This window comes from Rhincodon typus, chromosome 13, assembly GCF_021869965.1.
Source record: "Rhincodon typus isolate 14 chromosome 13, sRhiTyp1.1, whole genome shotgun sequence".
In the NCBI taxonomy this organism is placed as follows: Eukaryota; Metazoa; Chordata; class Chondrichthyes; order Orectolobiformes; family Rhincodontidae; genus Rhincodon; species Rhincodon typus.
This window is the reverse complement of record NC_063344.1, coordinates 67,581,966-67,597,161: the sequence shown is the minus strand read 5'-3', so window position 1 is coordinate 67,597,161 and position 15,196 is coordinate 67,581,966. Positions and strand designations below refer to the sequence as shown.

The 15,196-nt window shown below is 42.3% G+C and overlaps 1 protein-coding gene across 5 annotated transcripts in view; it reads left to right on the top strand.

Moving 5' to 3' along the window:
- ammecr1 (AMMECR nuclear protein 1) overlaps positions 1-15,196 on the top strand; it is a 64,984-nt gene that overhangs the window by 32,533 nt on the left and 17,255 nt on the right. For all 5 annotated transcript variants that reach the window (XM_048604304.1, XM_048604303.1, XM_048604306.1 and 2 more), the window contains 2 exons: positions 9,814-9,924; positions 14,250-14,364. In XM_048604304.1, the coding sequence (XP_048460261.1) occupies positions 9,814-9,924; positions 14,250-14,364 (226 nt within the window). The remainder of the gene's footprint in view (positions 1-9,813; positions 9,925-14,249; positions 14,365-15,196) is intronic.

Genomic DNA, 15,196 nt, shown 5'->3' with positions numbered 1-15,196 from the left:
AGGTGCGGTGCAGGGGGTGTTGGGGGGGTGGAGGTGCGGTGCAGGCGGTGTTGGGGGGGTGGTTTGGTGCAGGGGTCGGGGGGTGCCTCTGACTTTTACATTGGGTTTGGGAGGGTGTTATCTGGGGACCCTGCACCCAGTGAAAGAGTGAGAATGTGAGGGGTAAATCCTTTTGAAAGGGGCGTGTGGGGAGAGCATTTTGTTTTACAATTTTCATCCTTCCTTCCCTGAAGCTCCTATAACTGTGTCATGATAGCTCCGTGACTGCTGGCTTCCCTTTGTACCTGAGTCAGTTTTCTCTTGTGCGAGCCTAGGCAGTTGAGCGATCGTAAGCTACACAACTGGAAGTCTGTGTGCTATTAACTGAGGCCTACTTTTCAATAGTGGCTAACGATCAGGATTGTGTCTGTGGTACCATAAAAAGAGGTCCTGACAACTATTTTGCATGAGTTCGGGTAATTGTGCAGACTACAGATCAAATGTGGGACCCTCCTGCTCCTTAACTTGACAATACATTTACCAACTGAACCTTTTTGGAAGAGGTTCAGAGTTAGATTTTAAAAATAAATTGCTATTGATTCTATCCTGTCTCTTGTAACAAGTTTGTTAGAAGTTCCACATTGTAGTTTAAAAACAGAAAATGTGGAGATCATATTTCAGGGTGACCCTGTACCACTGCACTGATGAAAAGACACTGCCATAAATTGTCGTTCATTTTCTCCATATATGCTGCCAAACCTGAGTACTTAGAGCATTTTCAATTTTAATTTTGGATTTCCAGTGTTTACCATGTTTTTGCTTTTGTTTCGCTATTGTAGATTGACAGTAAGCAATTGAATTGTAGCTTTTAATCCTGGTTTCAGGCTGATGTGCTTAGATCTTCTTTTCAGTACGTCTAAATCTATGTAGAGTCTTGAAAAGGCCTTCAGTGCACCCTCACAGAAACTTAAAATAGTTTCTGTTCTGAAGGAGGACATTCAGCTCATTGTGTCTATTCTGGCTCTCTGAAGGAGCAACTCACTCAGTGCCACTTCCCCGCTTTCTCCCTGTAACCCTTAACCCTGCCCATTCTACCTTTTCAGATAATAATCCAGTTTCCTCTTGAAAGCCTCAATTGACCCTACCTCTAACACTGAGAAATATATTCTAGAGCAAGCCTTTCACAATGTCACTGTCTTAAAAGGCTTTACAGCCAATGAAGAAGAAGGTGATGGCCTAGTGGTATTATCGCTGGACTGTTAATCCAGAGACCCACATAACGTTCTGGGGATCCGGGTTCAAATCCTGCCACGGCAGATGATGGAATTTGAATTCCATAAATATCTGGAATTGGGAATCTAATGATGACTGTGAATCCACTGCCGATTGTCTGGTTCACTAATGTCCTTTAGGGAAGGAAACTGCCATCCTTGCCTGGTCTGGCCTACATGTGACTCCAGACCCACAGCAATGTGGTTGACTCTAAACTGCCCTCTGGGCAATTAGGGATGGGCAATAAATGCTGCCTGGCCAGCGACGCCCTCATCCCGTTAATGAATGAAAAAAAAGTACTTTTGACGTGTTATCATTGTTGCCGTGCAGGAAATATGGCGGTTGATTTGCAAAATGATCGTGGCCGGGTAACATATTTTGGTGAATTTGTTTGAGGGATGAAGATTGACCAGGGCGCCAGGAAGGCTTGCCTTTTGCTCTTCAGAACTGTTCTGCTGGGTGCAAAAGAAGCCACAGTGAGGGCAGCATAGACATCAGTTTAACTTTTTGTCATTTTGCTTGTACTGCACTGCAGTGTCAGCTTGCATTATTGTGACTGTCAACCAAAAACTAAACTATCTTGGAGGTAACAGTGCTGCCTCGAGCTACAGCTGGCAAGGTGTCGCATGTCATCTGAGCAGTGGGGTAAATTGATTGAAATAGGGAGGAGCCTAAGAGGGGTCATTGGAGTTACTGAAGTTGGCAGTGCAGGAGCAATGTTAGGGAAGTCATTCCAAATGATACCTTGGCAGCAATTAGATTGATAAGGATGTAACAGGGCAAGTGCAGATCCAAGTGGACGTTCAGTGACCTCAGTCGAGTGGTCAGCATTATTGAGTGCTGCTTCAAATATTGTGTCCAATTAACTGCTGCAAATTCTGTTTAATCACCTCATTCTCATCATCTGTCTATCCGCTAGCTCTATCAATCTGAGAATTGTGCTTCACCTCACCCAAGTACACACTGTACTGTTGCGTGCGGCAAACTCTCATCTCTCAGATTGCATGTGTTGCCAGCTATCCAACTAAGACAGCCACATTAGCCAAACGTTGTTGCATGACCCTGATGCACTCTTCTCCCCCTTGAGAAGGTGGCACACCAGCAAATGTAGCAGGAGCTGTCTGGGTGGGGAGAGGAGAAAACCCCCATGCTCTAACTGATATGGAGGAGGCTACACTGGCTGTTCTCTGAAGTGCTGTTTTTGAGGCTGTGCTCAGTGATGGGACTGAAGTAATTGAATACAGATGCTGTTGTTATACTTGACGCTTCTCCTCCCATAACCTCTTCACAATCCCAGGTACTAACACTCTGCATGTCTAGATTAGCAGTGGGATCTGCACGTGGTGCGACGCTGGGCATATATATGCTGCAACTTGGGCAAGGTTAGTACTGCTTCCAGCTCATTGGGCTTCTTCTGTAGTGGACCAGGATGAAGACGTCGGTGGATCAAACTGCAGCAGAATGTTGATGCAAGTGCACAATGAAATCTTTGATGCATTGGGGAACTTGACAAGAAACCCTATATTAAATGTTTGGGAACTTGGAGAAGCCAGCATCAGCTCAGCACAGGGCTTTGTACAGACCTTAAAGGCCATACTTTCTAGTATGGAAATGCCAGATCCATCTGCATATTTATCCCACCATGATTCAGTGTATGATGCTGCCTGACAAACCCAGACTGCTGCTATTCATGGCTGCCAATCTACTACTCAAAATGACTTGCAGATGGTCCAGCGATCTGGTCTCTGACATGACATGGTGCCTGAGGACCGCGCTGGTGGGGTGGCAGTAGCTTCTTTCAGTATGAGCCTGCTGTCCCCTTTCAGCACAACAGCATTAATCTTACTTCTGCCCACTCTGCCACCGTCTCGTTGTTCTGGGTCTCATCAGCTAGCCACTGGTCTAAGCCCAGAACTCCTCCAGCTTGTTCGGCAAAGCTATTGTAGTCTTTTCCACTGGAATTCACTAGCCATGCTGCAGTTACTGACATAGCACCCGCTGGGAGCACTATGACTGATACTAGGGGAGAGTACAAAGGTTATTATTTGATAATTTGGGACCGAATTATTAATCGCTTGGGCAAATGCAGGTTAATTAGGAAACCCAGCACAGATTTGTTGAGGACAAATTGCGTCTAAGTAATTTGCTTGAGATTTCTGAAAGTTGATTAGAGTAATGCACTTGATGTGGTATTCATTGAGTTCCAAAAGGCATTTGATGAAGTGCCACACAATAGTATTGTGAGCAAATTTAGCACTCATGAAATAACAGGAATAGTGGTGATATGAATCAGAAGTTGACTGGAATGAAATTAGTAGTGCATGGTTGTCTTTTGGACTAGTGAGTTTATAGTGGAGTTCCCCGGGGAGAGGTGTTACCAGCCCTTCTCTTCCTGATGTACTGTACTTTAATGACCAAGACCTTGTATAGTGCACAAATTCAAAATTTGCTGATGATACAATAGTTAGAAGCCTTGTAAACCATGAGATGGATTGTATGGAGCTTCAGAAGGACATAGACGGATGGGTGGAATGGGCAGATGAAATGCAATGCAGAGGGTTGTGAAGTGGTTCATTTAGGTAGGAAGAATGCAGAGAGACAATGGATCTCATGTAAGCTAGCTCATGTATGACTTGTGTAAAAAGGTGCTGCCTAGGTAGTCACATGGACTGTCGCATTCCTCCTGCCCTGACTTATCACTCTCCACAGCTTTGTACCGGATAGCCTCAGCCACAGAATAATCCAAAAGGTGTCTACTGGGAAATGAGGACTATCCACTGAATCCAGTTCATAACCCACCTACACTTGTGCATCCAGTGACTACCTAATGCAAAGTGTGATGGAAACAATAACTATATGATTCAAAGACATCTGGCGCTAAGGGCTGTCACTTCATAAGAGCAACATTAACCCTTGGGCCACCCTAGTCTCCCAGTAGCTACTTTTGGTTTGCGGTAATGCCTGAAACACAGCTGGCACTGTTGAATGTCAAGGAATGCGAGCATCACAACAACTTTCAGTGCCTACAGCTACACATCAGCTGTATGTTGAGGGAGTTTTTCCGCTCCAGTCCATGGCAAAGTTGTGCTTGTAAACCAAGGTGTGTGTGGTCATGGGCACCCTTCCCACGGGTGAGCCTGCAATCTGAGCAAATGCTCATGGTGCTCAGTCTGCTGAGAGTCCTTCTCCTTGCCTCCCCCTTCCTCTTTTACCAGCCAAACCCACTGTGGTGGTACCTGCTCAATCTTCCGGTCATGCCATATTCCAAGAGGAAAGATTATCAGTCCCCTCCCCTGTGTTGGGGAACAATTGGTCTGTGAAGAAGCCTTGAAGCAGCAGCAAAGTCCTTCAGCACATGCCACTCAATTCCCTGTAGACTTTTCAAACAACTCTGGATAGCATCAACACTTTGTAAAAATAACCTAGCAACTAGCCAGCTGTTGGTTTCTCCTCCCACTTCAGTGGACCATGTGTTCATCACCTAATTTGGTGTCATCTCGTACACTATGTTAAACCAAGTTTTGATTTGCAGAACCCATTGCAAATATTATGTATTGAAATCGCAGCTGGAGGAGTGGGTATCCTGTAAGGATCTAAGTCTGTTCATCAATGTCAAGATTGCTTGGTGACAGAGCCTTTTCGTTTGAATCTGTCTAGGATTGGTGTTTTCAATTAAGGAAAAAAAATGTAGAGAAAGTCAACGGGCCAGGCAGCACCTGTGATGAGAAACAGAGCTGATGTTTCCATTTAGCAGAGTCCAGGTTATGAGCGCTCAGATTGACTTTCAGAATGTTTTGTGTCTAGATTTGGGAGTAATTGAGTAATCAATAATTCCTTTAAATCATATTATCGGGATGTATCCTACATGTGGTCATCTGTGTGAGCTGGAGACAGGGCGTTGCATGGAGTGTTCAGCTGCAAAATATGGAAGCACGGGTGTCAATTCATAGTTACACACTGATGACATGATTGTCCTATTCTGTAGATATTTTCTAATCAACCTGTTCAGAGATGTTATTACACACCTCTCTGGAACAGATGTGACTTGAATGCAAGCCTCCTGGCTCAGTGGTAGTGTTACTGCCTCTCCCGTACAAGAATTCTCCACCTGTTCTGTATGTTACTGGTGGATGTCTGCTATCTGCATAATAAAGCCTGTGCCAAAATGGCCTCCGTTAGGCTGTACACCCCAAGTGTAGATATTATTGTTGAGCTCTTAAAGATTTGCAGTGCCATTCTCATCCGTTTCCTTTCATGATTTTGTACCTATCTCCAGGCCTGGTAACCATTTGTGAAACAACTTATTTCTCACACAACATGAGGGAGATCGTGTGGTGTAGTGCGGCACAGTGGCTTAGCAGCTTGCTTTGCTGCCTCACAGACAGGGACCCGGGTTCGTTTCCACCCTCTGGTGACTGACTGTCTGTGTGGAGTTTGCACGTTCTTCCCGTGTCTGTGCGGGTTTCCGCTGCTCAGTCCAAAGATATGTAAGTTAGGTGGATTGGCCATGCTAAATTGCCGGTACTATCCAGGGGTGTGTAAATTTGGTGGATTAGACATGGGAAGTGCAGGGTTACAGGGAAAGGGTAGGGGGATGGATCTGGGCAGGATGCTGTTTGGTGGGTTGGTGTGGACTTGTTGTACCGAATGGCCTGTTTTCACACTGTAGCGATTCTATGATCTGGTGGTACTGCCCCTACCTCTGAGCCAGGAGGCCTAAGTTCAGGTTCCATCTGCTCTAGAGGCATGTTGTAACATTTCTGAGCGTGTTGATTAAAAATATCCTCTAACTCAGCATGAGGGGGATCTTGTGTTGCAGTGGTAGTGTTCCCTACCTCGGGACCAGGAGACCCAGTGTCAAATATAGATGTGATAACATAGGGTCTAGAGTTCGTGTTAGCTCCTGGGTTAATAATCCTGAGAACAAGTTCAAAGCCTGGTTCTTCCCTCCCCAACATAGTCATTTTGAGAATTTGAATTTGAAAAGGCTGGTGATGAGAAAAGTGTTCAAGAGCTGTTGGTTTGTCGTTAAAGCCCAACTGGTTCATTCTTGACCTTTAATGGAAGGAATCTTGCCATTAGGGCCAATGGGTACCATGTGGGAATCTGATCCCATGTCGTGGTCGACTCTTAACTGGCCTTTGATGTGATCTGGTTTGGTTGGATCAAATCTGAGGAACTGGGAATCCACACTAAATGTTGTCCTTGTCTGGAGAATGAATTAAATTCCAAGTGAGCCCAGAGCAGCAGTCGGAATAGATTTCATTTAATTCAGTCTGTTGTCATTCTTAAAAAGGGGGAAATGTTTTTGGTATTACCATTCTCGCAGGCTGATCCAAACTTCAAAATCTGACCACCTTCATTTCGAGCTCCCAGCATTGGGCTGAAGATCGTGCTTCACTTTACTTTGAAATCTCAGTTATATGTCTGTGCCTCCGATTTCCTGTTGATTATTGCCTAGATTCTGCCACCTTACCCATGCATCATTTTAAGAGAAAAGAACTCTACAAAGTGACTCTGCAGGCAAAACAATACCTAGTTCTGAACAATAACCATGTGGTACATTACCCAGTATTACACTTACTGCACCTATTGTTACCAGCCGTCTTGCCAAATGAACTAACTAACCCCCAATTTGATAAATAAAGCCTTTTAAAGTATGTATTAATCTCAGAATCCTTCGCAGACCTTTTCTATGACCTCTAACTTCCACCAAACTAGGGTACTGGGACTACATACAATATTCTAGACATTGTCTAATACAGTGATCCTGCTTATTGCAGTGGAACTTTGAAGACTCGTGCCCCTGGGTGACTTGCCCTTTTAACAAAGTTTAGATCCGAGCTCAGCCTGCTATACACCATTACAGTGTTAGCCCTATCCATGTACATTATTGTGCATTTATCTCTCTTGAATGCAAATTGCCAGATGTGGGGTCATACCTTCATTGCATGTGAATTCCATTGTAATTTTATTTTCTTTTTAAGGATACTGCCACTGACAGATCTTTGTGTCATCTGCAAACCTATGGACAAGTCCCATAATGCCTTCATCCAAAATGTTGGTGTAAATTGTGAAGTGCAATGGTGCTAGCACCATTCCTAACCTGTCTGCATAAGGAACATATTACCATTAATGATGACCCTTTGTCTCAACGTGTTGTCATTGAATTACTCAGAGCGCCTAAAGCAAGTGGGCTGTTCCAGAAAAGTTGGCAGAGAGAGATTGTGCAAAATGCTTTCGATCTGGGCTAATTTTAAAATAAGAAAATCACAGATCTCCATGTGTGTAACAAACAATCCACATCATACGCTTAACCAAAATTTAGAATATTGGAAATAACAAATTGCTGAATATTTGAAGCATATAGTTAATTACAGATTATTTGGTCCTTGATCAATTCCAGAATTTTTGAATGATCAATCTACGGCTAGAATACCTTAATATGGGACTTATTTCTAGAATATCTGCTCAGTGACTGATTTCAGCAATGCTTCCTGCTGAAGAAGGGAGAGCCAGTGGATGTGATTGATTTGGATTTCCAGATGGCCTTGATGAGGTGCCACACATGGTGTTAGGGGCAAGGTACTGGCATGAATAGGAGATAGGCTGACTGGCAGAAGGCAGAGAGTACGGATAAAGTGTCCTTTTCAGGATGGCAGCCAGTGACTAGTGGAGTTCCACAGGGGTCTGTGTTGGGTCCACAATGATTCACATTATGCATCAATGATCTGGACAAAGGAATGGAGGGCATTGTTGCTAAGTTTGCTTATGACATAAAGATAGTTGGAGGGATAGGTATTATTGAGGAAGCGGGGAGGCTGCGGAAGGACTTGCAGAGGATAGGAGAGTGTGCTAAAAAGTGGTAGATGGAATGCACTGAGAAAGTGAGGCGCCATACACTTTGGCAGGAAGAATAGAAGCACAAGCTTTTTTCTAAATGGGGAAGGCTTCAGAATTCTGAAACACAAAGGGATTTGGAAGAGTCCTAGTTAAGGATTCTCTTAAGGTTAACATGCAGGTTAACACCTCTTAGTCTGATAAACTCCAGTGGACACCAACCTAGTCAGTCCAACGTTTCTTTCTATGACAACTGTTCATAGTATTAATCGAGCGAAGTTTCTCTGAAATGCCTCCAATGCGTTTACGTCCTTCTTTAAAGATCAGTACTGTACACAGTACTTCACACATGGTCTGACTAGTGCCTCTACAACTGAAGTAAACCTCCCTATCTTTGTATTCAGTTCCCCTGTAATAAGTACAAACGTTCTATTAGTTTTCTTAATTACTTGCTGTACCTGTATGCTAATCTTCTGTGATTCTTACACCAGGATACCCAGATACCTCATAGATAATATGCGTTTTATCTTCCGTGCTAAAATGCGCAACCTCATGTTTTCCAGTATTTTACTTCATTTGCCAAACCTTTACCCATTTAACCCATCTACATCACTTCATAGCCTGCTTCTATCCCCTTTACAGCTTACTTTCTTACCTATATTTGTATCATCAGCAAACTTACCAATGATACCATCCACCCATTTATATAAATTATAAAAAAAACAAGTTGAAGCCTCAACAATGATTTCTTTGGCATACCATTCTAGAACATGAGTTATCTTACAGAAAACTCGGAATAATTCCTAGTTCCATAATATTTGAGGTACATCTCGGGTGATAGAACATTCTTCAAATGCCAGGCATAAACTAATTCCAAAGTTTCTAGAGATTGGGCTAAAGTCAGACAATCTGGGAGACTGAACCAGGAACCCAGATATATTAGATAGCTACCAAAGGATCTGTAGTTGTGTAGCATACTCCAGAATGCACTCCTACTGAACTCTGTCTATATCATCTGAATACTGTAGCATTACATATACTGAATATTTGTAGAGCCAAAATATGTAGTTATAGATAATTCTCTTGTAAATGCATAACAGATTAGAGTTTGATAATCCATCGTGCCAATATTCTGCCCAAGGTACTGTACCAGAATCTCTGCAGTAACTGGTTATGTTCTGAATATCTGTTGTCCCAGGATGTGTTCTGTACTGAATTATAATAGAGTATTCTTGTGTGAAAATATGTATTGGATCAGGTTATATGTGAAGATCTACAGTACCAGAATGTAGCCTGATATGCGTTTTTCCAGATTACACCTCGAATATTTAAAGTAACAGAATATAGATACTACCACATCGTTTACATGATCACTACAGGGTTCTTTAAGAATATTGAGTTGCCTGGCTATTCCCAGATTTCTGATGTGTTGTGATAATCCTGTATTTGAGTGATGTAGGTTTTTGCCCAGAATATCTAAGTTCTCCAAGCTGTTGGTCTTGCGCCTCAAATATCCCTCTAAGGTCAGAATAATGAATTTATTGAGCTAAACCCAAAATTCCCAAGGGACCACAGTTATCCTCCAATATTCGAGGCACTGGGCTTCCTGTGTGCATTTTAGATTGATCTGTATAGCAGAGTCTCGTGTCAGGTGTTTGTGTTCTGTTCAATCCTTGCGACCTGATTCTATTATGTAGGAATGAATGGCTTTGTGTTTTGTAGCCCATTGTTTGTAACATGGAAGATGGGCCGAGATAAACGTTTGCGAGGCTGCATTGGGACCTTCTCTGCCATGAACCTCCATTCAGGACTCAGGGAATACACGCTTACCAGGTAAGAACATTTAAACTCTCGGTAATGATTTAAAAAAATGAAAATGCCTTACTAATGTGAAATTGGGCTGCTTTGTTTTGTATTTGTATAACGTACGAGATGTATCAACATTGGTAGGCACTAGTGCTGAATGTTCTTTGTAATTTTATAACAGCTTGAATAATGGTTAGTTTCATGCATTGTGATATAAATGGAAATGTTGGAAGTCTGTGTATTTATTGAACCGCATACATTACAAAGTCTGCATTTCACCCCGTAATAGTCGGTAAGGTACTTGTTGGAGAGTATAAGGTAACCTATACGGTGGTTGGTACTGAGGGCAACCCGAGCACTTCTGCCTGGAACAGGTGACCAGACATTCTGCAGTTCTTGCTTGGTTGACCTGTGCTGCTGCTAGTGTATGGGGAGATGTAACCTGTATAGGTCCTGACTTAGAATAGTACACTATACAGGTCTCATCTCAAGGGCTGGGAGGAGGGAAACTACCACACTACTTGCTTTGGTGAAGTGGTGGGGTTAAGCTGAGAATGATTGATTGCGCTTTGTTCTTTTCTACTGAAAGAAACCAATTCCTAGAGTTTAATGAATGTTTGAGCCAATAACCACCGCCCTGTTAGTGTGGAATAATGTCCAAAAGACAAATTTAAGGACCATCCACCTGAATGTACACAGCATTCACAAAAGGTAGATTTAAAAGCACAAATAGAGGTAAATGGGTATATCTAATTGCTATGACAGAAATGTGGCTGCAGGGTGACCAAGACTGGGAACTGAATATTCAAGGATATTCACTGCTTAGGAATGGGGAAAAAAGAAAGGTACATTGCACTGCACTGAAAATAAGGGACAGGATTAGAACGTTAGTAAGGTCAGATCTGAAGAATAAAATGTGGAACCTGCTTGGGTGGAGCTAATAAACAACAAATGGCAGCAAGCATTGGTAGGAATTGTTTATAGGCCACCAAATGGTAGTGTGGGGCATGGTATTAATCAGGAGATTAGAGAAGTATGTAGCTTGGGTAAAACAGTAGTCAGGGATTGCTTTAATCTGCATTTAGACTGGGTAAGCGTAATGAGCACTAAAGCTTTAGAGGCTGAATTTCTGGAGTGCGTTAGTAACGGTTTTCCAGAATAGTATGTTGGAGACCTGTCAAGAGAAAAAGATATTTTAATTCTAATATTCTGTAATGCGAGAAGGCTTATTAGTAATCTAGTTGTGAAGGAGCCTTTTTAAGGATATGTGACCATAATATAATAGAATTTTGTGTTATGTTTGAAAGTGAGGTAGTTCAATCTGAAGTTAGTATCACAGAATCCCTACAGTGTAGTAACAGGCCATTCTGCCGGACAAGTCCATACGGACCCTCTGAAGAGCATCCCACCCAGATTCACCCCTTTACCCTTTCCCTGTAACCTCGCATTTCCCATGGCTAATGCACCTAACCTACACATCCTTGAACACTGGGCAATTTAGCATGGCCAATCCACCTAACCTACACATCTTTTCGACTGTGGGAGGAAATTGGAGCACCTGGCAGAAACTCACGCAGACACAGGGAGAATGTGCAAACGCAACACAGATAGATAGTTGCCCAAGGGTGGAATCGAACCTGGGTCCTGGTGCTGTGACACAGCAGTGCTAATCACTGCGTCACCCGACCGCCAGTTGTTGTTGAATTTGAGTTTATGAAGGTATGAGGAGCCAATAGGCTGAGGTGTATTTGAAAAAATACGTAAAAAGAGCTTATCCAAAAGTATTGGACAGTGTTTAAAGAATTATTGCGTTGTTTACAGCAATTATGCATTCCTTCAAGATGCAAAAAATACCCAAGAAGTTAATGAATTACAAAAGACATTATGGATTATATAAAACCACAAGGTTTCTAAAGTTGCCGGAAATAGTTTTAAACCTGAAGTTTGGGTGGATTTTAGAATATAACAAACAAAGACCAAGACTGATAGAGAATAGACTAGAATATGAATGTGAACTAGCAAAAATTTGACTGGCAAAGCTTCTATAGATATGTAAAAAGAAAATGTTTGGCTAAGACAACTTGGGGTGCATTGCATGTAAGATCAGGAGAATTTATGATGGGGGATAGAGAAGTAACAGAGAAGCTAATTCATTATTTGGTGTTTGTTTTCACTGAAGGAAGGCACAAGGAATCTTGCAGAATTAGAGGCCAAAAGGACGAGGATGAACGAGGAATTGAAGGAAATTAGTATTAGTAAGAAGGTATTGTTGGAGCAAGTAATGGAACTGAAGGTCGCTAAGTCCCCAGGGACTGATAGTTTACATCCAGGAGAGTTGAAAGGGCTAGCTGTGGAGATAGTGAATGTGTTGGTGATCATCTTTCAAAATTTTGTAGATTTGTGATTGGGCTCCTGCAGATTGAAAGGAAGCAAATGCCACACCACTGTTTAAGAAGGTGGGGAGGCAGGAGCTACAAAGCTGTTTGCCTTGCGTGAGTAGCAAAATTTCCTCAAAGCTGCGTAGTTGCACAGCCACTCGGAAGCCCCGTGCAAGTTGATTGTCATGGTGTTGAAAGATTTCTGCTTCTGGAATTCGCTACTGTGCAAGGATCTGGGAATTCCACACCCAAGGAAGAAAAATCAGTGAGAACATTGATCATTCGAAGGAAAAGTGATAGAATCTATTCTAAAGATTGTGATTAATGGACTCTTGGATAATAATGATCTGATTGGGCATAGTCGTCATGGATTTGAGAATGGGAAAGCATGTTTGACGAACCTTTGAGTGTTTTGAGGATGCTACTAACAGCATTGTGTACTAACAGAATTATGAAGGAAAATCAGTAGATGTATTTTACTTGATTTTCGGAATGCTTTTGATAAAATCACTCTCAGGAAACTGGTCAGCAAAATCCAAGCCATTGGGATAGGAGGTAATGTACTGATCTGGATTAAGGATTAAGAGTTAGAAAACAAAGAATAAACAGATCATTCTCATGTTGGCAGGCTGTGGCTATCACAAGAATCAAGTATTTGGCCCCCAGTTGTTCATGATGTACGTCAATGATTTGAATCTAGAGACCAAATGGAATATTTCCAAGCTCGTGAATGATAGACAGTTGGGGGGTGGGGGTGGGGGGGGGGGGGGGGGTTGGTTTTGGGAGGTGCAGGGGAATGAGTGTTCTGAGAAAGATGCAAATTGGCTTCGAGAGGGTTTAAATAGATTTAGTGGCCAAGAATGTGACAGATGGAATATATTGTGGCACAATGTGAGTTATTCACCTTGATAGAAGGAACAGATGTTCAGAGTATTTCTTAAATGGTAAGAGATTATAAAATATAGGTGCACAAAGGGACTTGGGTGTTCTTGTCTGTAAGTCAATGAAAGTTAACATGCAGATGTAGCAAGCAATTAGAAAGGCTAATGATACGTTAGCCTTTATTCCAAGGGGATTTGAGTACAGGAATAATAAAGTCTTGCTTCAATTGTATAGAACTTTGGTTAGACTGCACCTGGAATACTGTGTGTAGTTTTGGTCTTTTTACCTCAGGAAGGATATTATTGACATAGGAATGCAACAAAAGTTCATCAGACTTATTCTCGGGATGACGGGGCTGTCCTGTGAAGAGAGATTGAGCAAACTGGGCTTGTATTGTGCAGAGTCTTGAAGAATGAGAGGTGATCTCATTGAAACGTACAAAATACTGGAAGGGATAGACAGGGTGAATGCAGGTAAGGTGCTTCCCTGGTTGGGAAATCTAGAATCAGGGGGCACAATTTAAAAATAAGTGAATACTGTTTAATACTGAGATGAGAAATCTTTTTACAAATGGTTGTAAATCTTTGGAATTCTTTATCCCACAGGACTGTGGAAGCTCAGTCTTTGAGTATGTTTAAAGTAGAGATTGATAGATTTCTAATTACCAGTGACTTAAAGGGATGGAGGGGGGGATAGTGAGAGTGGAGAAAAAGCATTGGAATGGATGATGAACCATACTTACATTTAATGGCAGAACAGACTTGATAGGCTGCTGGTCTACTCCTGCTCCCATGCTTCTATGTTCGTAACTGTCTATTTGTTGTATCTAATTTTATACAGGTATATACATAAACTGGTGATTCAGTTGAGTTACTGTAATAGCCTCTGACTGAAACAATGGTTGTTGAGCTTGGAGGTTTATGCTTGTAAGATTTGATTCTGTATTTCATCATTTGCCTTTCTCGATTATAACAGATTCAACATGTAATCATGACCTGTTTCTTGACTTGCCTTTTACATGTAATGGCTCGTGTTCTATCAGTAGTCTTTAATTTCCAGCCTGATCTTGTTGATGCCCTTCTCTCCTCGCAGTGCCCTTAAGGACAGCCGCTTCCCCCCGCTGACTCGTGAGGAACTTCCCAAACTCTTCTGCTCTGTTTCGCTGCTGACTAATTTCGAAGATGCCAGTGATTACCTGGACTGGGAGGTAATGGAATTCCAGTTCAAACTTACCCTCATCTCTGAGGCTGAGGCAGGCGGGTGGGGAATTAAATGGGAAGTTTTTCCTCCTTTCCTCAAGTGCTGAGTAGTTCTAGAGTAGATGTCTTGGGATGCAGGAATCTTTCTGGAATCTGAACCATTTAAGCCAGGGCAGTGACTTTGGCATGTGATGGTAAAGTGTGTATTACAGCAGAGTTGGACTTTGTCCTTCTGATACCTGCCATGCGCACTCTGGAAGGGCCATTGCTGCATGAAAGCCCATTATCATTCTTAGAAATCAAACTAATTGGAAATCTGTAAAAACCTTTTCTAGGTTTCTGTTATCTCCCTTAGTGTGCAACTGTGCTGACAGAGATGTCTCCTACTTCTGACTCGGGGGTCACTGTTCATGTTTAATCAGCTGTATCTGCCTTGACTCAGTTGGATACTGTCTTGCCTCTGAATGGGAAGGTCATGTGCTCAAGCTCTGGTCCTGAGAATTGAACACACATTCCACGCTGATACTTCAGTGTGGTACTGAGGCGACATTGCTTTGTCAGAAATAGTGGGTAGTATTTGAAGAGCAGCTGGAAAATGCTCCCATCCTGGTTAATAGTCCTCTCCGTTAACACAATTCAAAATAAATTGTCTAATAATTTATTTTTATTGATTGTCGTTGGATCTTGCTGTGCACAAACTAACAACTGCCCTATGTACCAATGGTGACCATGTTTTAAAATTGGCTCTGAAGCATTTTGGAGCATCGGGAAGATGTGGAAGGTGCTCTACTGTCTTTTGATTAAAATTGCATGATCCATCTGTATGGAATGCTAGACAAC